This window comes from Rissa tridactyla, chromosome 3, assembly GCF_028500815.1.
Source record: "Rissa tridactyla isolate bRisTri1 chromosome 3, bRisTri1.patW.cur.20221130, whole genome shotgun sequence".
NCBI lineage: Eukaryota > Metazoa > Chordata > Aves > Charadriiformes > Laridae > Rissa > Rissa tridactyla.
The window spans coordinates 26,312,242-26,339,221 of NC_071468.1; the positions used below are offsets into that span (position 1 = coordinate 26,312,242).

Genomic DNA, 26,980 nt, shown 5'->3' on the forward strand with positions numbered 1-26,980 from the left:
GTAAAATATTAACACTGAAATTGCTAATTGGTACAACATGAACATAAACTTAGCTACAATGAAGCTTTCATCTCATGACAACATTACAGTGCTACCAGATGCTTTTCATCTCCATACAGATCTGTATTCAATCTATCTGTAAGGCCACTTTGATACTGTAGTTTCACTGTGGGAAATGTAATATTTAGACCAAAAGTTACTATTTGTTTGAAATAATCTGTCTACGTAAATGTATTTTTATAACTCTTCCCTCTCTTTCTCTATACAAACTGTGTGTATTTTAACATGCGGGGGAAAAAAGGACTAAGGTTCCCTAATAGCAAAAGCCTTTCCAAGCTTGCAAGCACCAGAATAGCCTAGTAAGAACTGTTGTAAAATCTTAACTGCAGATTTTTAAGACTTAGATGAACTGTCAAGATATTGATGATCTGGCCACAGCGCAAGGAGCTGTCTCTTGAGGCTGTCTCCAGGATACAAATGCTAAATCTCTAACCTACTTTGTCAATTTTGCCATAACAAAAATATATTATTAACAATAAACACAAGCAAAAAACCATTAGGTACAGTCTATTCTGTATTTGAACTTGGTTCAAAGGTCTGTTCTTATTACAGTAAATTACAAATGTTCAGCTTTTCAATTTTATAACTTAGGGCTTTGTACAAAGGACCTAAACCGTTCCCATATACGCCACAGGACAGTACTTTATTACAAAGTTAGGCAGGTTTACAAGAATCACTGCTTTTCACTGCATTATAAGACTAATATGCTTTATATTCTACAAAAACTTAATTACTAATTCTGCAGACTATTGTCCTTGATGACTTCTTTGCATATATTATCTAGGGAAGAAGCATAACTTTATAATAAATATATAATAAAAACATTCCCATTAAGCAGTACTTGGATTTCACATATTTCTATTGTACAAAAGTTGGCAATCAAAAAAAGAACGCTCTTTTTTCCTCAGTGCCAATGGAAGCGAACAGATACAATGCATGGTGTCAGAGCTGAACCCCTAAGATGTATTTGCAATAATCTTTTTCTCTGCTCTTTGACAACATAGAGAACCCTCTATTTGCAACAATTATAATATATGTAAAATGTATTTATTTGTCTTCCTTCACCGTAATTCCATGGAAACAGGATATCTGTTACTTAAATATTCATCTCCTACTGTTACTTTTCTATACCCTGAAGTTCTGCTTACAAATTCTGCTCTTAAGCCAACTGGAGTTAATCACAGAGAATAACGTGGCCGTGCTCTGGGGGCAGTTAAAAGTTCCATTTCCTCATTGTGCAGGTTAAAAATCTGTAGACTTACGAAACAAGAACATCTGATTCTCTTGGCTTTTCAAAATACACACAGGAAAGATGAAACCTTGCTGACAATCCTTCAGCAACAAAAATCTGATTCACAGCATGTTACTTGTCAAAATGTCTCTCTCAAATTTTAAATGTTAATGTTATACCACTAATCTCTTTTTTGCACATTACCTTCTTCTACTTCTCTATCAATACAACTGAGAGGTTAGGGAAGGAAATTTGAACCCTAGTAGGCAAAAGAGGGAATTGAATCCAGGTCTCCAACATTTTAGATAGATAAAATTATTCATCTTAATCACCATCATGGTGCTGAACCCTGAAGCTACTGTTCCATTTTGAGGCAAAAGCTCGCTGAGGTGATGAGAGCACCCAGACACCAAACAGACCAGGTCCAGACCAGCTTTTAGCCTGGAGCCCATCCCCTGCCTTCTGCTCTGAGAGCCAGAGAGGAGGAGAAAACCGAACCTAGAGGCTCCACATCCCTCATTAGCGGCTTAAGCACTAGGTACCTTATAAAAACATGTTTCAAAGCTAAAATACTTTTGAAAAAGTATCAAGATCATTCCTGGGAAAGAAAACTTAAACCACCTGGAGTACTGTGTCCAGTTCTGGGCTACCCGGTTCAAGAAGGACAGGGAACTGCTGGAGAGGGTACAGAAAAGGGCTACCAAGATGATTAGGGGACTGGAACACCTCTCTCATGAAGAAAGGCTGAGGGATTTGGGTCTCTTCAGTCTGGAGAAAAGATGGCTGAGGGGGGACCTTATCAACACTTATAAATACTTAAAGGGTGGGTGTCAGGAGGATGGGGCCAGGCTCTTTTCAGTGGTGCCCGGGGACAGGACAAGAGGTAACGGGCACAAACTTGAGCACAGGAAGTTCCACCTAAACATGAGGAGGAACTTCTTTACTTTGAGGGTGGCAGAGCACTGGCACAGGCTGCCCAGAGAGGTGGGGGAGTCTCCGTCTCTGGAGACATTCAAAACCCGCCTGGACGCGTTCCTGTGCAGCCTGCTGTAGGTGACCCTGCTCTGTCAGGGGCGTTGGACTAGATGATCTCCAGAGGTCCCTTCCAACTCTATGATTCTATGATTCTATGAACTCAGCCCTGAAAACAGAAGGATGTAAAATAATCAGGCATGTCAAAGCATGGAGCTTTATATTTTGAATTCTGGCATCTAAATCCCAGTTACATGCTATATTGGACACGTTGATGCTTTTGAGGAGATGTATGCCTCAGTTCCTCATCACTTCTGCTTCTGCTTCTCCTAACTCCTGGAAGAACTATGAGGACTGATATACTTAAAAACAGGAAGTCCTCAAAAATAGGATACTCATAACTAAATAGTTCCTTAAACTAAAGAATTGATACTCTTTCCATATATTAGCGCCTGCAGAAAGTATTAACTTTTTCTTTCTAATATAGAATTCAAGTGTTAAACGATGCTCAAAACAATACTAAAAGTTTGAAATAATATTATTGTTATTAAGGTTAATAATAGTAAAATTTAGCAAAGATGTTGAAAAAGAAGAATTAAACGAAGTAGCAAGTGCCAAAAAAGGTGTTTGGCTTTTTTTTTTTTAATAAAAAAAGGGTTTCTTTCTATACTGTATACTGTTGTCATTTTGAGGCTTCGGTGATTTTAAAAAATACCTGATTTTAAATGGTTGTCAATCTGGATGTTCTAGGGGTTTTTTGGGTTTGGTTTTGTTCTGGGTTTTCTTTTGTTTGGTTCGTTCTTTTGTTTGAAATTGTACAAAACTACCTATCTTCACAGCACGATAGGGAGGAAATTCCAGTTCCTATTATAGCTGGTTGTCCTGTATAGTAAAATGAAGAGAACATATAACCATCACTATTTTGCTTTGAACTAATAACCTGAGCTTGCAAACATTGAAACATACAGTTTTAGGCATCTCACAAAGATTCAGGTTTAGGAAAGCATCATTATTTATGACAGGTAATTATTTGGGGTTTTTGCTTAATAGCTTCCTGAAGCACGTTCCAATTAAGTATAATGTGCATTTTTATTCACGTACTTAACACTTCACAGTATTAATATCTAAGTTAGCTTAAATCACAAACATGAAAGTAAATATTCTAATAATATTTCCATTATGTAATTTGATTTTTTAAAATATTTATTTTGGGTAGAATGGCATGCTTTAAAAATTACCAGGATTTCCTATTCACAAATTCCAATTTGAAAATCTTTAGTAAATAAATACATTCAACATTGATGGCATTCTTCACATCAAATATGGGGCTGTTTTGACTACTAAACTAATATTAATGTAGTAGAAAATCAGATTATCTGAAGTGATAAAATTCACATTTCTCATCAAAAACTTCTGCTCTACCTTGCTTTTTACTCTCAAGAGAAAGAAAAAAAGACTTCTGGATGTAGAATTTTACAAAACACATCGTCTTCTCACAGATGAAACACTGGAAAATGAAGATTGAATGAAAAATAAGAATTCTTTCATTTACTACAGTCAAGGGACTAAAACCTTAAAAATTCTATGCACAGCTTTAATTTACCATAGATGCTATTATGTACGGAGCTATAAAACCTCCTTAGATACATGATGATACTACATAAATTTCAACTGTAAAGTAATTTAAAACTAATTAATTTTAATAAAAATTAAAGCCTCTGCAGGTTTTCTAATAAGAAAAATACACCATTATTAAAATAAGGTTTCTTTTCAAAATTTAGGATGCTATAATTTAGTCATAAAATGAAAATGACAAAATAAAATTTATACATTCTAAACAATGGCAAAACAACACTCCACTTTTCTGAAAGATCTTGAACAAGTTCACAGAGAGATTTCTGTGTTGCTTTTCATATTTCATGAGAATTTACTATTTGTGTCTAAATGTTTTTAAATTTATCAGCTCTGCAGAACAAAACATTAATTCTCTACAGAAAGGGACACACATGAAGTTTTCTATAACTTTTATTTGTCTGTATTTAAATTAAAGGTCATCTTAGTTCCATAGACCAATGGGCCTGAAATCTGCACAGCAAACCTGAGCAGCGGTGGAAGCAGCTGGAAATGAACATACAACGGAATTTACTGCATTTACAAAAGTGCTCTGTTTTAGTACTGCAAAAGTCTACCAGCTTTTTATACAGCCAGAAGCAAGGGGAGAAAAAGAGGCAAGAGGCCTTTTACTACTGAATTCTGTTTTCTGAGACAAGACACATAGCATAAAGAAACGTTCAAGCACTAAAAGCCGTTAGATGTTTGTGCTAGCAATTTAGTTAAGAACATCTGACACAAAATGCAGACATTTTACCTGCACTCCTGATAAAGCTACGCTAACAGCTCCTACCCAGACTCACTCACACCTCCCCCTCTCTTTACTCCCTGTCAAATTTGTAAGACCATGGAGGCGTTACTGTGGGACAGCTTCCAAGACCACGGACTTCTATAAATGACAATGCTCTGTCCAGATGGAGTTACTCTCTATGCTCACTGGGGAGATCAATGGCAAATAGTTTCATTTTTCTCTTTTCTCTCTTGGTTAGACTCTTTCGAACTGGCAAAAGAAAAAGATTCAGCGATCAAACAGTAACCATAATTTATGAGTAGTCAATCTACAGACTAGTATTTGATTGCATAAACATCCATGAAATTATTTTTCACAATGAACAAATCCATGACATTAAAGGTATGTTTATAATGCATTTGTCAGTTAAACTATTTGTGACTAACAGTCCACCCAGGTTTAATTAAGTCTGCTAGCGGTACCCCTTTTTGATTTGTTCAGGTCATGTTTAATCTCACGATCTGAGGATCACCACATGTTTGCTGTTGGAAGGAATCTGCTTCAGTTCTTAGAGCACCACATCACAAAGAAAAGCAAGAGGTGAAGCTAAAATGGATTCTCCTGGGGCCAGCTGAGAGCTGATTAATCCCAACAGAAAGACTGGAGCTGTGAAAGATGCAGCTCAAGGTCAGACAATATGAGGGCCAAGCCTGACAAGAGGCTAACACGCTAAGGCTAAAAGGATCCCTTGCTAAAGGCACCCTATGAAGAAAAATGTTTATCTGATACCAAATACAGGCTGCTTGAGTATACAAAAGAAGTGATTACCTGTAGATCTTCAAGTCTGAAATGAAGAATGGTAATGAAGAACACCTACATTATACTGCAAAGCCCAGGAGAAGAAGAATCACCCAGTAGGTAAACCAAAAACTGAAACTGAAAAGTTCTGCAAACATGTTAAGTAATAAATTTGCAGACTAGGTAACCTTGTCTGTTTGTGCAATGTCTCTGATTACGGTTCCCCACAGTGGAAATAAATTGGAGGAAAACACTGCACATGCTTTTGATGAAGGGTGCTCAAACCTGCAAACAGGAACTATTCCTGTGTTTTTCCTTTTTCTTTTTTTCCTTGAAAGACAGTAGCAAAAGTCAGAAGGAATAATTCAAATTATAAGAAAATAAAATAGTTGGAAACACAGTATCTTTAAGGGAAGCAGAATTTTCACTTGGATTCAAAAGTTAAAAGAATGTATCTCCACTGAAAGACTTGCTTGAGGAAGATTTAAGCAGCAGCTTATGGTCTTCAAAAGCAGAAATTTCATGCTAGTGACAACCTTGATAACCTTTACTTATAACTCCTTCTAGATAGCCACTTCTGGGAAATTTACAGTATGATTATTTTCCTTACTGCTCTTTGAAATTGGAATCCAGCTTGGGTGATCATACTTATGACATGGAGAATGATAGTCTGAGAATCTCACAGATACCCAATTAAATTCTTATTTTTCTAGCTTTATGTATTGATGAGCTTGGGTGGGTTTTTTTTTTCCCCATTTTATATTTTTTTGGAAGATCATCAAAACTAGACATACAATTCTAGACAATGTGTTTGTCATTGACAGACTGGCTTTCTGAGGAAATAAAAGTATTAATCAAGAGGATTACTTTGATTTAATCTAGAACTGTCATTCACAGCCTACTGTCATTTGATTGGGGGCACTTTAGAGACTGAAGACCATCATCATACACTCAAAATAGTAATACTGTATCTGAAATGTGGCTTCCATGCAAATATCAAAGATTGTGGGGATCAAACTGAGTAAAATATTTCAAGCAACTCATTGATTAAAGGCAAAAGATACCAGTTTTTAGTTGTTATTTTAATTCAGTGCACAGATATTAAAATAGAGAGACAATGTATGATCATTAATCTGGCTATGTGACCAAGTAAGGATTTCGACAAATAGATGAAATTCTTTACACTGCTGACTTCAACGAATTCTCACAGTGTCCTACCCTCAGCGTTATGGTAATCGATCTAGTTACCAAAGTAGGAACTTGCCTCCCATCTGGAGATTACAAGGTAGCTGAAAGTTGATGTTAAATTAAAGTTCTGGTTTTGCTAATGTGTTGAAGAAAACCTTAGTGTTATGCTGGCTTTTTTTTTTAAAACCTCTAAAAACCTGAAGACCAGATGGACTTCATTAATTCTGCCATGGCAAAGGCATGTACATTCAGAGTGTTTTCACTAGCAACATTGGTCAGCATTACCCCAGAAATGTTACACAAATACTACTTTGATAGCATTTTTGTTAGCTCTACTATCCATGACTGTCACCAATAACTGGAATCAAAATATTCTTCCTGTATCTTACAAAAAAGTCCAGCAATAAAAGGTAGGAAAAGCAAATTAATTGAGAAATGTGGTGGATGTACAAGATTCAACTAAGGGCTCTACAGCCTCATAAGAAGTCAGAAGCTGGGTTACAGAGAATTAGGATTTTCCATTTGGAAAAGGTTTATACTCTTTAAATAACTGACAAAACAGGAATCACAACCCTAGCTAGCATAGACATGGCAGAACAAACCCTGAAGTGTTGCTTTGTGGGAAGCTTCCTGAACTGATCTTGGACTTGATTTTCAATGGACAAATAGCAGCAATATGGCCCAGGACTACGATACCGACAAAGATGATAAAGATCCTTCCCTTGACCACAGAGGAGATAACAAATGACCAGTGATAGGGCTGAAGCACTGAATGTAGTTATAGAGTTTAACACAACTTGCAAGGACTATTGCCTCTTACTCTGGATTCGTTCAAATAACTGAATATGAATTTCTGTACAGGCTGAGGAAACATTCTAGTGTTTCTGGATAGCTCACTCAAGAAACTTGTTCAATCTGTGACAGAAATAATTGATTACTGTTGTGGACGGCAATACGGTCATCAAAAACAAGCAGCATGTGAAAACCACTTTGCTCCCGAGATGACAGAAAGGCTGCAGTCACCTGAGACAAGTTGTGACTGTAAAAAAAAAAATCTTGAAAACTATCTAGAAGTGCTCTAAAAAAGCATCAAGGTTATTCTGCATGGGACTGAAACAGTCCCACAGTCTCAATGCCTAGTCCAGTGCTTCTTTGATGAACAGACTATTACATGCCAAAGTTTGCCATGAACGATTAGACATATTTACATAATCAGGAACAAATAGCACTGATTTGGAAAGCCAGGTTATTTTTAACTGTGATGACTGAACTTACCTAGTGGGAGGTCCTTATCATCTGACCAGACTCTGTGTGATTTTTTTGAAACTTGCATCTGTCAGAACAGTGCAGACACAGCACTGGTTTTAGAGCACAGTAGCCACAGCTGTCTTTGGGTTCTCCCTGCCCGCCCCCACCCTGATGAAGACCTGATATGTGAGTGCCATGGGTTAGCGCCTATCTTCTCCACTGCCAGAAGCAGTGCTTGGGGAACACCACACAAAGGCACGCAAGTTGAGGCAGCCATGACACTAAGAAGACAATGACTGCTGCTTGCCGATACTGCCATGAAATCCCGCACGACCAGCCAAACACACGGAGTCCACTTCATTTGCCAAGTATTGTGAAATTCTCCTCTAGCCTCAGTAACATGATCACCACTTTCCAATCACCGAATAATTTTCTTCAAAGAAACCACAAGAGTCATCTTTCTTATTGTGTCACAGGACTAATTCTGATCTTCCATATTTTACACCATTAACTCAAATAAAGTCAGTAAGCTATTCCCGAGATAAGAATGTGCTCAGTGTTTAAAGGTAACTGCCCCTTACTTTGATGGACATAATTTTTACAAGCTAACTGAAAGCATTTATGCACCATCGCACAGGAACTGATCCTTTTAGGTAGAATTCTAGTTAAATAAAATACTATGAGCAAAGTCTTTGGAGTTTTTTTTTCTTTTTCCCTCTAGACAAGTCGATGATCTTAAAGGTCCCTTCCAACCTCAGCAATTCTATGATTCTATGATTCTAAGTCTTGGTCATTCATTAGCTGTTTTAAAGTATTGTACTGGTAGCTCCTATTTAGTAAAGATATGTTTATACATATGAATTTTAGTATTTAGCCTTCCAAATACAATCCTGCATAGGCTATGCCATAAGAACACAAATAGGCCTAAAATACTACAATTTGCACAAAACCTGATAGCTTGACTCTATAATGGCCAAGAATTCGCAAGAAAGAAATGCCACCCTGAAAGTTTTTTTTCATGAGTTTATAAACCAACAAACATCCATTAGAAAGAATATTAAAGATAGGCCACACAAAGGGCAACACGGAACAAACGCCTTAAGCACTATGCATAAACCAGCGTATACTAGATGATCAACCATCACTCTCAAAGCGGAGAGAGCTTGCATGTGCAAGAGTGAGCATTTTTATACACTGCATGCATAAATGCCTTCACTCAAAAAAATTATAGTTAAAATAATTCTTGGACACTCAATATTTATAGTAAACATAACAAAATATGCCTTTAAGCATGTATGAATGTCTACACTATCTATTCTTTGTTATATGGATCACATCTGAGACTTCAATGTGTTAGAAACGGAGAATATTGTAGAAAGAATGAAAAATAAATTTAATTATCCACAGCAAACATCTTGTTATTGACAATGCATAATGAACGATTACTAGATTTGCTTAGCAGGAAGAGGTGGTGTTTCAGTTGTCAAAATTGTACTTCCAAAATCAATCAAAAAAATCTAAACGATGACTGTTTGCTGTTATTCTACACCAAAAAGCAACCTATGGGACGGTGATGAGGATTACACTTGGTTTTTTGATCTTTTCCAAACAGATCTCACTCAATAAACTGCTTATGTGTTTTTACAACCACATCATACTGGAGGCTGTTGTTCACCATCAGGAAAATTCTTTTGCTTGGGAGGAATGAAAAGCAACTAAAAACTGGTCCATGGGGATTTCTTGAAGAAAAATAAACAACATCACAATGGATTCCAAACTGCAAAGCGGGTGAACAAAAATTTGTCTACCATTGTAGACTAAAAGGAAAATTTCTCTCAAAGGATCAACAAAGGTCTTCCTAAGCAAACTATACTCAGCCAAAACCACAACGTAGAGCCTTGCTATTAGCTTTTGATGCAGTGGCCACTTTCTATCAAATCTGAAAGGGACAGTCTCAGATCACAGTGACAACTGCACTCTGGCTAGCCCATACTGGTTCTGTCGCTTCTTTCTCATTCAAACCTACACTGAACTTAGAAGGAAGGGTGCGATAAATAAGGGGGCTGAGGATACTGCGTGAGGAATTCCCTGTTACGTGGGAGAACTGCAGCAACACAGAACTGCTAAAGGCAAACAGCAACAGTACTGTGGATAATAGCTGCTAATGCAAGACACTATATGCAACGTAGGAAGGCGAGAAACAGGGTGAAGTCTTGTGTGGGGAAGAGAGTTTGTGCATACACTTGTAAATTTGAAGCCATGTGCGGCTTTGAAACCTTTTAAGGAACATACTAGTATCATGTACTCAGGATGACATGCACTCGTCCACATTTTGACAATAATGACAGAGTTGCAGGCCCCACTGATGGGAGCATGCCACTATGTTTCAAAGGTGCTGAACTTGCTGCTCAACCTTTAACCATATTCCCTTGTGAACAGCTTTAAGGTATAACTGAAAAAAATACTAAACATCATAGGATACGAACTGTTTTTATACAGTCAGAAGGCAGATGATTAGCTAATAAAATACATTAATATAGGATCAGGCACAGACAGAAGCAAATAAAATAAATTTCTGCAGAAGAGATTAACATAGATGTTTCCACGGATTATGAAGTTTCAGTGACAGAAGGTATATTTAAGGTATAAAATCCATATAATGAGAAACAGTGAAAAAAACAGGGCAACTGTCATGTGTCCGAGAAATATCTTCATAAAAAGGCTGTCAAATATAAACACTTCACAGCAAAACACTCTGCAACTGAACAAGGCACATTTAATTCAGAATTTACAATGTACCTCATCATGGATTTTATAATTACAAAAATGCCTGAACAACTGGATCTCTCCAAACTGAAACAACACTTACCTTCTCCTGTTACGTAACTCCTGCCTGGCATTTATTATTACTTGGACATAAAGATTGTTGTTGGTTTGTTCTAGCAAAAGGACACTTGAGAAGGAATATGACCAATGCTTATAAATGGACCCAGGGGCAAACACCTGAGAAAGGTAAGAACTAATTAAGCTTAAGGACCATGCTGGCATAAGAACAAACGGTTATAAATTGGTCATGAAGAAATTCAGGTTGGAAATGAAACAACCTGATGTTTTCAGATGAGAATTCACAAGTTTATGATGAGGATGCCCTGGCTGTCTGCAATAACACGGGCTTGAACTCAAGGGACCCAGGATGCCGCCCCCTTCCAGCCATACATCCAGAAACACAATAAATTTTTACACTCTTGTGAAATAACTATATGTTAAATCCTGTAATAGATCTACTCACTGAAAAAAATATGATATAAATAACATACCATACATAATTATATAAATAATAATAGAAAAATACCCATAAACTCAGATGTGAGTGAATTTCCAAAGGTTTTAAAACTGATTTGCGTAGTTCCAAAAAACCATGGATCCTCATTCAAGCTATCAAGACTATGAAGTTTCTTTCCAGCAACAGGCAGGGCAGCTAAGATAGATCTGCCTAAACCCCATTACAGCAATAAACTTTGGAAAATACTTTGACTTCTTACCAATGTTCCTTATTCTTGTTCCTTCCCCACAAAATAAGGAGAGTAAAATGCAGATACAGCATCCCTTACCATCACAGAAAATAAATAACAATCTTCTTATCTTTGATGCCTTCTGGAATTTGTTTTTACTCTCCCTGACGCAAATGCTCAAGAAAATAGTACAGAAGAATAACCAATGCATGTGTGAGATATACCAATCAATCAAAAGCCTCTTTCATTGACTTTGGTCAATTTTAGAACAGAACCTATTGAAAACACACACAAATTTAGCAAGTACATTTAGAATATTCAATATTTTGTTTCATGGGGTGCTTTTTTCCCTACCTGTGAAACTAGCAAAGTCTGCATTAGGGAAGTTCACACTACGTAAGTGAACCGCTTCACCCTTGGAATAGACCGATTGGTACTTCTTAAAGAATCATAAAAAAGCTGTTCTATTGTCAGTTCATTCTGTATCAGATCCAAGTTTTAGTCTCAGCTTTTACTAATTCTAATGAATATATTTTTAATCATTAAATACAATGGCATTTTATTCTGAGTATTTATTTTTGTAATGTCCTTGTAATGAACTAATGTTCAACAGAAATGCCATTTCAATTGATCCAAACTGTTTCTGAAAATGCAGAACAAATTAACTGCATTGTTTCACCTGAAAAAAATCTTTTCCTTTCTTTCCCTTTTCATCTTCTTTTTCTTTTATTGACAGTTAAAAAAAAAAAAAACAAACAGCACACAATATCCACATAGGGATGCCCTTGTTAAATCACATTCTCTTCCTCTAAAGGCCATTATTTTGCACGTACACAGCTCTTAGGCAATGAACATTCAAGCACACCTAGTCTAGGAAGCCCTGTCCACAACATCATCATCACAAACATTCTCTTTCTGGACAAAATCGTACTGAAATACTTACAAAAAAGAAAAAGGAGATACCGATCACTGCCCATACAGTGATCTCTTTTTTGATAGTGACACTTAAATTTAACCTTAATTACTGTTGCTTTGCTCTATTAAAAATATTTAAATTATTTTGGGGGACAAAAAATCATGTTTTCAGATAGGTAGGGTTTTTTTTCAGGAAACAAAAATCCATTTCAGTGGATTTTCACACTACTTTTCACACTATTTTTCACTTCAGACTGAACCACCAAATCAATTATTTACAAGGCTCTAAGCTGACGTTATTAAAAATGGTTTTGTGCTCTCAAGATTCCTCTTTCCTATCTTTCTTTCTTGAAAGGAAAATACCTATTGCAACCAAGATTTAATTGCAACAGATGGAAGGCACTTGCTAATAGAGCTCCCCCCCCTCTTTTTTTTTAATTGAAATGCTGTGGGTAGCAGAGTAAAGATCATACTAGTAAATACAATATATGTATTTGCATGTATACAAATCTACATATATTCACCATTATATCCCTATTTATAGACTGGAAATTTCTAAGTAATTAAAAGGAAAAATATGGGCAGCTTTTGCAGGTGGAAAGTGAATGTACTTACAGAAAGTCTAAGGAAATTATCGTTGTGCTAATATAATGCTATAACTTGAAAAAAATCGAGTGGATGTGATGACTCTATAAATATACACACTATTCTTACAAAATTCAGGACACTGTATATCACTGCATTCTTATTCTGCCTCATTTAATACTCACAGACAGACTGTAAGAAGGTTCCAGTATCACTGGCACTGACATCTTCCCTTGAAGATTCAATTTTGTTAAGTAAAAAATCTTTTCTCCCACAATCCTCTCTTTTTTCATGCGACGTACGCTGTACAGTCTAAAGCGAACTGCATAATTCCCAATCATCTCAGACTCAACGTGATTAAATTTGAATGTCTCTGTGAAGACAGGGCATGGTCCCCGCTGGATGCTGGTTTTTGCTCTCTGCTTCTTTATAGGGAGAAGAACTAGGTGTACTTGCCACGAGCTTCCACCTGTCCTGCTGTATGTGGGAATGTCTGTGACAGCTGTCACTGTCACCAAAAGCTTCTGTTCCTGTGAGTCATAGTCAAAAGTCACATCCAGTGTGCCGTATTTAGCTACTGGCTCAGGATCAAAAGGTTTAGGAAGCTGTGAAGATGATCCTCGAGCTGACATATCCTGAAAAAGGAGAAGAAAAAGCAGCTTGTTATTTATTTATTTATTGTATTCTATTATTAAATCTAGCGTGGAAATATATGGCTTTCTCTAAGCAATATGAAGTGACTATGATCTTTTTGTTCATTTCATAAACAAGGTAATTAAACACCGAAAGCCTGAGGAGATGGCTGACTAGCAGCCAAGAAGAAATCAAAAGACTTTACCTGGCCAATACTGCCAAAAGCCAGGAACCAATCAGACAGAGCTCAGATTAAATTAAGCTGTATTTATCATCTCTTCTTCCACGCCCCACATGTTAAAATCCATACCCATTTGTTACGATAGAACCACCTTGTTTCCGTGCACGCACACACACATCTTTAAGTTAAGATATTATAGTGCTTTAAGAGCTGGCTAGTGATTGAGAGCACAGTGAGATGCCAGCAAAGAACACAGGAATTACAACACCTGTTTGCACATGCAGCTCTTGTTGCAGTCCACAAGGGTTCCATAAATGTGCCAAAAATTATCATGGCTTTATTAACGTAATTTTACTAGAACTGTGTAAGATGTGTATGTTTTGTACACACTGTTGGAACTTTCTGTAAATGGCATCATTCCTAAAACTGTATTTTAAACTTAATTTTAAAATTGTTTATTGTCACTTCAAATTTTGAACAAAATATCGATTCTCTGTAATTTTAAAACAGCTAGCTTGATGGTGATATTTACACAGAATATTTGCAAGTACAGGTCAACCTACTGTTAGTATCATAAGTTATTCCAAGTAGGTAAAACAAATGTATTTCCTACCCATTTTCCTATTATCAAAGATACACTTCTTCATGTAAATGAACAGATGCCACAATAAAGCCTTTTGGAATAAAAAAATGTTATGTTCTTATTTTAAACTGATCGCTACATAGCTATGGGAATTCATTCCTCCGAAAGTTTCGTTCTTCAAGTTGTTGAGTGGCTATAAAAAAAGTTGCCAGTATTGTCACTTCTTATTGGGTGTGCTTACTTTAATGTCTGGTGTGACACAAAGCGGGAAGAACTAGGATTAGATTGGCTGCAATCTGTTAGGGTTCAAGGACCATATGTACACACTATATCTTTACCAGCAATGAAGTTCACACAGATTGTGGTCCTAGCTGATCATCAGGTATGTGCAGACAGCTAGCTACTGGAGAACCTGGCATTCACCTATCAGGTAGGCCTTCCAGATGTTGCACCAACACCCCAGGCATGCAACATCAACTTACCAAGAGACCTACTAAGAAAGAAACAGCTGTTGGCACATCAGGAGTGGTCCCTAATACCCACTTCAAAACTTCAGGTAGAGAAAAAATACAAATTTATACCAAAAAGAGCCTCTTCTGCACATGACATCAGTAATGTAGGCTCATTCATACATCTCGGTGCAGTAATTGGTTGTTAAAGATATTTCAAGGAAATCTATGTCAGAAAATATTATTTCTTCATAGTAAAAATAAGCAGATATAATTACAGTTTATAGGAGAAAAAAAAGGAAAAATAAATGGAACAAATCTCTATACTACCATCAACAATTAAAAAAAAAAACTTTGCAATAATTTTTTTTCATAAAAGATGTTTTACATTATGGGGTGTTCAGTTTGAAAAGTGTTAACTGATTTTTACGTTTTTTTTATTTGATCTGTTTGAAAAATTATGTGGAAGAGAAAGAATTTTGACAACAGTCCTTATAGTGCTATGAAGTTTTCTGACTTGTTTCAAAAAAAAAAAAAAAAAAAAAAGAAAAAAAAATCACTCTTACCAGGAGCTTGTTTGAAAGTTAAGATGCCATAAAAGTAACACTCTGAAATCCTACTGTAATATTTTTTTAACAAACAATTTTTTGTTTTAATGAAGGAGCTGCAATATTAGAGTTCATATACCTGTACATTGATCTTTAGGAAAAAAAAAAAAACACTCTCTCAAAAGGTTGCACTGCATCACACTTCAGAACATGCAACTGTTTTCATTTACCTCTGGACTAAGGACAGCTGTGCTATCACTTGGTACATCCTCTTCGTATCCTTTGTTATGAAAGCTTTCTATTTCGTGTCCCGTGCTTCCTTCACTTGGACACTTATATGAACACCTTGGACTGTTGCTACACTGGGAAAATTCACATTTACTGTCTCCGACTTCAGAAGGCGTACATGAAAGATGAGGAGAACCACTATCATCCTGGTATGGAGGCGGCTGCAGTTCATCTAGCGGGGGTGTTCTTCTCATCCTCTGAATGCAGTTTGCTGAGAATAAGTGAAAATTCTTTACTTACTTTCTGGTTATTTACCGTTAAAGCAGTTCTGTGGAAAATGGTAAGTCCAAATATCTAGACAGAGTATTTAAAATCTACAAATGTCTTGTTTTACTTTACATTTTAAAGTAGATTACAAATAGTACTGAAAAATACTTGTTTAAAAATGGAAACAAATGATCTTTCAGATGAAAGAGATGTGGGGAAAAGCAAGGTATTAAATATATAGTCACAATGGACTGTGCAAACCATATATAAATAAATATAGCACAAATATGATGTGACAAAAATTCTACGCTTGAATTTCAGGGATGCTTACCTTGCAAAAACCTTAGGATATCTTAAGTCACATTTTGGGCAGTTGGAATGTAAACCACTTAAGAAAAACAAAAATGCACTCCCTAAAGCCATGATATCAAACTTCTGATTACTTCCCATGCTGTTGCTCACCCAGGGAGATATTAATTAATCTCTGAAGACAAATGAGGCACTAATAAAGGCAGACACAAGCCTTTTCACCCAACTGAACTCTGATCACCGGTGAATTTTATAAGGGAAGCAACATCTCAGATTCTTTATTACTTGTTAAGGATAGCTAAAGGGTACATACCCAGTGTCTAGAAGTTAGACACTAGGTCCAGTCACTAAAGACAGTGGAAAAAGGACCACCAGCAATCTTGTACTTAGGATGAACACTTGATGCTGACTATCTTTGCTTCTCACTTAGACTAGCTAGACAGACAGAAATGTGATTATACATCTCCTTAGAAAATAAACCCAGGATCCATGGCTATGGATACAGAAAGTTAATTCAAAATAATTACATTTCAATTTTTGATCTCATATTTTACTAAACAGCATCACACAGTTGACTGGAGTTCGGAAAAGACAGCAAGGTGTGTAGTAGCTGAAATGAAAGGAAAACCAAGGATAGGTAAAACCCGTATCACATTTTGTTTACATCTTCTGTAGAGGTTTTAATGAAGATTTTGATGCCCCTCACATGTAGAATTAACTTAGACACAAAAATTTCAAAGCAACTATGTTTTCTGGTGTCAGACATACCAATTTCACTCACAGAAAAAAACCTACTAAACAAGGAAGTTAATGAAAGTATTAACATTAGAATATAAGCTTTGATTTCATATTCATCTAAGAAAGAAACTGATCTTTCCTACATGACAAAGGTGCTACGTTTTAGTTTCATCATCAAATTTTTGTTTACAGGATTGCCCTGCCTGTGTCCTAAATTCTCATCAAGTACGTCAACCTTTTAACTGCTTCAGAGGTAATTACCAGTTGTTCAACATATCACATAAACAGAGTACGTGTAAGAATTACCCTTCATGGAATAAGGCTGAAAACACAGTAATGCGGCTCTCTCGGGAAACAGTCTTTGTGAAGGGCTCCCTTTTGTTCTCCATTCCTTTGGAGGCCTGGGCTGTACCTGAGTGTGGCGTGCAGGAACATTTCGCAGCTTCTGGCATTTGATGTAAGCCCAAAGCACTGTTGGTTTGGTGCACGCTGCCCATAGGAAGGAAACCCAGAAGGGAGTCCATATGAATTGCAAATCCCCCAAGCTCGGCAACTGAAGCACAGGGACAGGCCGGCTTATTACGGGGCAAATCTACTGCATAGATAGGCAGAAGTCTCAAAGACAATTGGGGAATGTAGGGTTCTTCCCTTAGCTTAGGAACTCCTCTTAGCTTTAGCTAAGGCAAATGAGTAATTAAAACAACACAAAGCACTCCTACCAGACGATACCACTGTCAGGAATCCTCCCTTCTCTGATAAACCCATCAGAGCCAGCCTACCATTTAGAGTGATTCCAAGTCACTCTCACAGCACTCATGCTAAAGGTCTTCTGCTGTTAGTTAGCCCAGTGCTACTAACTCTTGAAACTCCAGTCCCACAGGGCTGGAAAGGAAAATAGAGCAGGCAGGGAATCCTATACTTGAAATGTAGTCATCAGTCCAACAGATAGACATAAAACCTTACGTATGAAACAGAGTTAAGTGGGACAGTTAGAATTCTGAAATTGCCACAAAGGAACACTCAGAAAGCTTTATTTGCAAAACGTGGAGAGATCTGGTAAAGCACTTTTTTTTTTCTTTTAGAATTAGATAACTTGTGCCCATGAAACTAGATAGACCTAATTTTAGAATATAAACTGATATTTAAATCATCATAAAATAATAGTAAATATCCTTTGACTCTCTATACCATGGAAACAGGACTTCCTTTTCATAATGTGTATGATTAAATATTCTAGCAAATTTAAAGCAACAACATTGCTGCTCATTGATGCTAAAGGACAACAAACAGCCTTAAACGAGACAGTAACCACCATGCAGCTATGACTTAATTTCTTTCTTTTCACTTGTAGTCTAGTCTGCAAGGACATTTTAACTCCCAGCTTTTCCACAATCTAAAGAAATGAAAGCATGTCCGGGTAACTATCAACACCATTATTGTCTTACATGAGTAAATAAATGACTGTGTGACTCACTTTTTTCATTTTGATGAACTCCATTATATGTCCCTATGGGAAAACGGCACCGGCTGTGTGACAGAAAAGGTACTCTTAACGTAGGCGGGGAAGAAGTGAAGAAAATCCTTATTAACCAGCTGTGATTCAAAAAAATCTCAGAAAAAGCTGAAACACTGGGCCTGGTTTTAAGTACTTCTTTCTGAAAGCTTAGTTTACCACACAAAAATATCACGTATATTTTTAAAACAAATATCCACGTTAAAAATCTAGGTATACCTCTGTCTACACAGGCATAAACTGGTTTTGAACAAAAGGTTTCTCTACGTAAAAAGATATCAAAGTTTTCAAATTAATTTTTAAAGTGAAAATGTCTCATTTTAAATTAATTTCCCCCTCCCCACAGTAGATGCAATAAAAGGATCATTTCATGTTACGGCTCTCTGAAAATACTGCCAATTTGAATTACATTAAGACATTCTAATGACTTACGATATCAAAGACAAATGATATCACAGACAGAAGTGAATACAGCAACACTAAATGTCTGATGCTGGGTATTTTCCTTAAAAATTACACAGAAGTAACAACTAACTTCCACAATCAATCCGTAAACAACATTTTGCATATGTATCAAAAGTTTAGAAAAAAACCACCACTACTAATGCATGCTGGCCTATCACTGATTGTATTGGAGAAAAACATTTGGAGCTGGAAGAAAAGCATGTTCTGAAGTGTTGCAGAATTACATATAGAACCACTCTCTATAACATACCTTGTACCTTTCATTTAAGGTATAAACTTACACATGGTTACACTTGTGCATGCTTGTATACTGTGGCAAAGCCAAAGAATACCTTCCAAAGACCATTGAACATGGCTAATAACATCTGTGAAAGAGTTACTCTTAAAAAGCAAATGGTTACAATGAAAATCTAAAATTAATTGTTGCACTGTCTCTATGCAAGCTTCACGAGAAACTTTCTGCTCTCAAACCAGGCAGAAAATAAATTTTGCCAATTCCTCCAATTAAATAAATCACATTAAATTACCATACCATTTTGGACTAGACAGAGTGAAACAAACGCCAACATGTATTCCAAACCTGGAAGAAAGGAATAGTCACAGAGAAACCAAATCGGGTTTGGCCTGAGGTTTGTACCAGGCAGAAAATGCCACAACAGAGGAAAGGCAAAAGAAAGTTATCAGAATGAAGACCGCCACATCTAGTTTTCCACCCAAAATACGTGAAATAACTTTGCATTCTCATAACATGAGTGAAACAAAGCTGTTGAGTAACAGATCTTTAGTAAACTCTAAATTGAGAATACAGCGTATTGCTGTCAATAGGCAGGTTTGAATAATCTACCTTTTAGGGGTTATCTGCTTTAATTAAAATTTTCATCCTTCTTTAGTGGGCTGGGAAAACACTCATACAGTGGTAAAAGTCCTTGCTCAACAGCTGAGGAAACCAGAATTATAAGCAAAATACCTTACAAAGACAATCAGATTAGCATTTTGCTGGTACACTCAGAAATCGCAGCATGTAAACAGCCATTAGCACATTTAAGTCAGAAGTAAATAAATACCTTCTTTTTAGTACTGTTTGTTAAACAATGAAGGTTAATCTGTTTTCAGAAGTCCCTGTGCAAGGAACTGACTGAAAGCCAAGGGGCGATGATACATATTCTTGCCATCAACCTCAAGGGATTGTCAGTAAAACCTGACGCAGCAAACATGGCCAAAATGAGTACTCCTGGAACATACAATTGGTAACTATGAGAAAATACACAAACTTTTTCAGTCACATTTTTCTGAGTGGAATCACAGTTTAAAGATACATGAACTTACTAAAAGAAATGCTTTGTACAATTTGAACTTTCTACTCCCAATGCTCCTCCTTCCTCCCCTCTGTCCTGGTCCCTAGTGGACCACGTTTGGCTGCACAATGTTTCACCACGAAGCTGGTGATGTTCCTTTCCATGTTAACAATATTTAGACTTTACTATCTTAATTAATTTTCCCAAAGACTGACTGCAGTAGTACAAACCTAGCTATCTTAGCCCATATTTCCTAAGTAATTCCAAGAATATTCATCTCTTAACATATGGGAAAAGAAACTATCCTTGTGGTTTTAATTCCCCTGTCTCATAAGCCGTAATTAACTACACTTTTGCAACTTGGAGTTCCTCATATATATTACTTCTTTACATATTCATACTATTGTGGCAGGCAGCATTACCACAAAACTTCTTTGGGAATCTGGTTTCCAGTTCCTTTAAAGCAAATAATCACTATATGAATTAATGATTTTTTGCAAGTCATATTTTGTAATTATCAGAGTATCTTCATACTTCAGCAGTACCTTTTCTTCCTCTAATATATCTTCACATACACTATACTCCATAATTATTTAATTTTTTAATCTAACGTAAATTTCAAGTTTTCAAGCCTTCAAGGGGTTCTATGTAAATGTTAAGACAATTTAAATAAAACATAAAATGAAATCCATGTTTAAAAATTAAAGAAACCTTTCTTATTCTGAATGATTAAATACCCTTAGAGATTTCTGATACACAGCACAGACAGTCCAAATGGAATTTTCATGTTTGAACTTTTCTACCATCCAAAAATATTACGTTGACTGAATTACCCCGTATTACGAGGAGCATACAATATAAACATTAAATGTTGAATGAAACCTCTGGGCTCTCCTTCCTTTAAAAGTAAAAGCTTAGATGCATCTTTGTGAGGAAGAAAATATATTATTTCACAATAAAACAAATTATCTTGGCATGATTCTATTTCTTTTCCAAAAGAGCTATGGCATGAGTCTTGCCTAACAAAAAAAGGGGGATATGGAATGGTATGGCGTCATTATGGACAACAACAAAAAAAATCTTTTATCAGATTTCTTTTTGCATTTGCCACATTTTAGACTTCTACTCACACTTGAGCTATCTTCTACATTAAGCAATTCACCAGTAAACAAGAAAAGTAATCATATCTGTTTGTTGGGGTTTTTTTTCCAATAAAAAATAGTCCTCCCTTGTTTTCTAATATTTCGAAAACTCCATACACTATGACCTTAATCCTAGACCTGCGGAAATCAAAATAGCGCTCCTGCCATTTACATCCAATGTCACATGAAATTCTTAGCACTGCATTTTCCTCACCTTCTAAGGCTAATTTTATTGGTCATGCATGTAATAAAAAGGTTCTCTCTTGTTTTTTAATAAAACTAAACCAAAATTACTGAATTATCTTTATGTCCAGTCCTTAAAGCTTCAATAGCATTTTTTTTTTTATTTGCCTGTTTACATCACGAGCCTGCAGAACTACAGCTTGGTTTTGTTTGCTGACAAAAGAAATTTGCGCTTTTCTGCACTTATTAAAGCACTTCTGATTTCTAAGAATTTATCGTTCTGTTTTACAGAGCAATACAGAAGAGAGCTGCAATGCTGAAAAATTCCAAGCTTTCTCTTTCCAAAATTAGTCCAAATTAGAACATTTAAACTACAAATACATTATTAAAGCATTATAGTGAACTAACTGTCAAAGACATTCTTTTGTTTCCTTCCCAAATATTTTGTTCGCCTTTCAATGAAAATTATACATTAGCATCTCTTGAATTAATTTTCTTTCAATTTAAGTATCATTCTCTGATTCCTTATGCAGTATTTCTACTGATCTGAATAGGGAGGAGCTCTGCTACCTGGCTCTGTATTTATACTTTCCAGCTGACCAAAATAAATCTAAATACTGCTTAAATCTATTGGTTCAATATTTTACCTCCTTATTGATGCAAATATCAATAAATCAAGCTTTCTAGAAATACTCTTTCTTTTTTCACTTTACTTTTAAAAGGACATTTCAAAAACTCTTATGAGACTACATCCAGCTCTAAAGCTTTTTGGAAACAACGATCTTTAAGCAGTGAAACTGTAAAACTGTTTGCCTTCATTTCCATAATTATATTTCCTTAGGTAATGCATTTGTACTAAGTATGTTCACACAACTTCTCAGGCAGAAAAACTTATCTTCAGTTCCATTTAGATGTTAGTTTCACTTTTACTGTTTTTATAAGTGGACATCTCTTTCCTTTACACTACTTTTCAAATCATTATGTTGGCTAACTTCATAAACGAACAGATATTCTTTTGCACCTCTGTTCGCTGTTCGTTTTTTAACAAGTTATCAGGATTGCTAGAAAAATACCACTTACAAAAAGACACTAAGTTAAATAAAACCACAGAATCTCCCCCCCCTTTTTTTTTTCCTTTTTAAAAATACACTAGAAGTCCTGCTTGCTGAAGGTGATTGACAACCACCTTTGAAATCTTAAGAGTGTCTTGGTGACAAGGAAATGCCTTTTATCAGAAAATTCATCCAAATTCAGCCATCTCGGCAGCATTTATGGATGCTTAACAGAAATTCAAAGCTTAACAGCTAAAAGCTTTGAAAACTCCACCCACTGTAAACCATTTCAGGCCCCTGAGAATCCCTGTTTCTGACCAGTGTGTGCATACTAGCATCCCCTCATACCTCTGGACCACAGCAGCTGGATGTGGGCTTAGAAAATATTTTCCTGTCATTGCTATACTTCATTTGAGTACAATTTTCACTTTAAATTACAGTTCAAATTCCAATTCAGTTTAATACTACTACAGCTGCAGTATTAAGCACAGGAGTTGAGCATCAGGATAAAGTGCTGAAAAGGTGAAAAAGGTCCCACTGAGGTCTAAAATGAATTCCCAGCATTGTAACACACAGCTAATATTCCTGTAATGTTCCTGCTCTCGTTCTATTTGGTCTCAAATGAGGAAAGAAAGCGTGATTAGAAAGCAAGATTAATGTGTTATGTGTATCATTTTCCTGAACATTTTAATATTTTTGCAGCTCATTTCAGGCACATTCATTTTTTATTTGACAAAAAAAGAATACAAAGTTCTCTAAGCAATACAGAACCCCCTCTAAGATCTCAATAATTATTCATTTGGTGATATAAACGAGATCCATTCAGCAGTATATACTGCACTTAAATGTGTTCCTTAATTACCAGAATTCCATCGTTTGTTTTCCCATACTTCTGTTTTAAATAAGATACAACTACTTCCTTTAGTGAGAACTCCTTCTGCAACTTAAAATGCAATAACTTCATGGTTTCTTACAAACAGCTTCACCTTGGTAACTGCATTTTGTAATTTTTTTCAAAAAATTGTGTAAAGTTCCCTAGTATTTTAGCTCTCTATTTATTACTACCCTAACTGGTGAAAATGAACCAGGAAAGATATTTTCCATCAAGAACTGCTTCCAGAATAGGAACACGAAGCTTGCTTTGATTCCTTTGTCTTATTTTCATAGCAATTTTGAGTGCAAAGGATACTCTGTTAGAGTGAGTCACTAAAACAGAGCAGCACTACAATGATTCTGCATGAACCATTTCAGTAGGGCATGAGTTAAATTATCTGCCCATCTACTTAAGATATCTATATGACCCCAAATTGGCTAGCTTGTAACTGTTACTATATATTACAGTGAATAATAGTACTACTATAATAGTAGACATTAATGTGCTTGGCATTTTACAGATGGAGAACTAAAGTACAGGTTTAAATAAGAAGCAATAAAGATTGCTGTGAATCTATCTCAGAAGTGCTCATAATCACAAAAAGCTTCCAAAGAAGCGTGGAACTGAAATCAAGTATTTTAAGACTGGTACCCTAGCCATGTCTTCTGGGTTTTATTTTTTTTTTATTTTTACTTCAATTCTTGTAAATTATTATTAATCTAAAATTCACCTGAATTGTGTACCACCACCAACATGGAAACCTCCAAGACACTAGCTTCTTAAGAGATATACCCCCACAGAATTTTCCATTATCATCAGCTCTGTACTGGAAGAGAAGGAAGAGAAAACAAAAAATACAACGTTAGGGTGGGGAAAAAAGTAAAGGGAAGAATAAAAAAAATAAAAGGCAAAAGGAGAAAGTAGGTGAAATGATTCAGAAAAAAGTGATAGGTTGTTGGTAAATGAACAAAGGAAAGAAATAAAGGGAGAGAAGTTTAGTGGATCTGTATAGAAAATGAGAAAAAGAGCAAAGAGAGGAATAAAGAACAGACAAGATGCAAACAGGAATGAAAAATTACAAACAGATAAAATACAAAGCAAAAATGACAGAGGAAGAAAGGTGAAAGAATGGGAAAAATAAAACAACACATGACATGCAAAAAAGTAGTTCAGATCTGAGAAAAAAGCAATGTCAACAGAGCAAAGAGATAAAAGAGAAATCAGTGATGTCTGATGTGTGGGAATATCCATATTTGTAGGTGAAAATCTGCACAACCTAGAGAACACAGCTAGTTACATTCCGGGAGAAGCAAGATGTTTCCCAGAAGAAGCATTTATTTTTATATTTTTATTTTAGATTTAGTATTATTTTTCCTTTTGAGTGGGGAGACAGTGGTAATTATTTATTCAGATCCTGAGATTCAAAAGGACCTTGATTTCTCTTATCTATTCAGGCACTTTTCCCCTTCTTTCCTTGACACACTGGCTCAGTGACTTGCTTTAGTAAAACAGACTGTATTTCCTGCAGTATATAGAGTATTCCTGCAAAAAGGATTCTAGAAAACTCAGATTATTTTGCTTCTGAAACAGCTCTCCTAACTTTACCAAATAAAAAGCAGCTAGAACCCAGAAAAACCAAGCACGATCTGAATTTACAGGAGTACATAACAGGTCAACAATAGAAGAAAATTGTCTATATATGCTCAAAAATTCCTCTAAAACCTTTTAGATATTAGTGCCTGTAGAAAGTATGCTTAGGAATAATGGCACTAGTACCACTTTTGGGGCCAACTGTCCAGAAAAAGAAAGACAAAATAGGCACTGTGAAATTACAGGAAATGGATATGCTTTGAAACCAAGGCATCTTTCCTTCCCCAGGAAGAAGGCTACAAATTCGCAGAAAAGGCATGGATTAAGCAGCAGGGAGCATGTCAGTCTCTTCCACTCACTCCAGCAAGGCCTCAAACAAGTTTCTCCAGGCACAAAGAAACACAATTACTCAAAACTAAATTTCTTGCGCTTCTTTGCGGTGCTTCTGAGACCTCCCACTGTCACAGACAAGCTGCTTTACTGGGCTCGTATGTAGTATAAGTTGTTGCTGTTTCCATAGTTGTTATACAATTCACAAAACAGATAATTTTCTATATTTTGACAGGACTAGACGAATGTGAGTCTGGCTGGTGAAGATATTTTCATTCAGCCATAGCACTGGTCATAAGAGCTGTGCAAGAACTTACGAGGATGAGAGAACAGTGGCCACACTGCGTATTGCATACAGAGGGCTCATAAGGTCTACAGAACGATCCTTCAGCCCTCAACAAACAGGAGAGGAACTGGTCTTCCGTGTCATGCACCCAAAGAAACAATAGTGTGGAACAATCAGAGATCAGAGTGCAGCATATCATTCTCAATCCATTTAATTTCCCAGTACACTAACTGGAAAATCGTGCTGTCATGAACATGGTGTTATACCTACAACATTAAACTTACCAGTCATTGTGATAGAGTAAAAACATGCATATCCATCAAAATTTGTTTCTCATGGACCTTTCTTATACTAGCAAAAATTCATATACCTAATTTGAAATTACTGTTTGATGCTGCTTGTTGAATATGAGACTTAAAGGTGGTGCACAGCAGTTAATTAGTAATCAGTCTGACAGCTACAGCTGCAAAATGTTTGTATGATAATTTCGAAATTGAAAATTATTTATTTCACTCTACATGAAATTAGTGTACACTCATTAGAAAGTCAGTGATTATCTTGAAAAGTACTGCTGGAACATTTCAGTAGCTTTGCTACAACATTAGAAAGCATACAACTTTTCTCCAGACCTACTATGATCCCACCCTTTCTCATAATTTGGTGTTAGCAAAGTTTTTAGTTCTTGACATTACAATTGAAAACATACTCAGCAGAATGATGTTTAACATGGTTCATAAACAGAATGCTATTTTTTTTCAAATCTCAGCATTTTTAAACTACTTTTATTAATAAGTGTTTTATTAAGCTATATTTAAAACCAATATTTAAATGACACACGTGTACATTGCAACAAAGGAAATTCTGATTAAATATAGGGAAAAAAGCATAGAAATAAGAGTGGCTATAGACTGGAAGAGGTTACTCAGAGGGGCTATGTAATCAACAGCCTTGAAGGTTTTAACAGCTCTCCTGGCTAGGGCCCCAAGCGACCTGGTATAACTTTGAAGTGAGCTCTCCTTCAATCAGGAGATTAGACTAGATGACCTCCACAGGTCCTTTTCAACCTATTATTCACTGATTCTACAATATATATTGAAAAACTCAATTGTATACTATAATAATCAAGCATGGGGATCGTCTCAAATACAGGTATCTCAAATATCTATAAAGCTCCTTCCATAATACAGTGATTTAACAATTCAGAGGCAAGTATAGCTCCTCTGCATATACTAGTTACATTGCTGCATCCTGCATTAAATACATACACCTGCCAGCATAGTACTTGCATTGTTAAAAACAAACAAAACAAAAAAAAACCCACACCAAAAAACCCAAACCCATGACTACTAAAAAAACCCCTCCAATAACCTAACAACCCAACCCCAAACAAACAAACAGTACAAGAAACAAAAGAGATTCAGAATACTTTGTTGACTGGTGACGTTCTGCTGCAGTATACCTTGT

General features: G+C 36.0%; 1 protein-coding gene across 4 annotated transcripts in view; it reads right to left on the minus strand.

Annotated features, from left to right (window-relative positions):
• Positions 1-26,980, minus strand: part of SYT14 (synaptotagmin 14) — an 88,867-nt gene that overhangs the window by 19,354 nt on the left and 42,533 nt on the right. For all 4 annotated transcript variants that reach the window (XM_054196844.1, XM_054196843.1, XM_054196846.1 and 1 more), the window contains 2 exons: positions 15,475-15,743; positions 13,036-13,485 (listed from right to left, as the gene is read on the minus strand). In XM_054196844.1, coding sequence (XP_054052819.1) covers positions 13,036-13,485; positions 15,475-15,743 — 719 coding nt within the window. The remainder of the gene's footprint in view (positions 1-13,035; positions 13,486-15,474; positions 15,744-26,980) is intronic.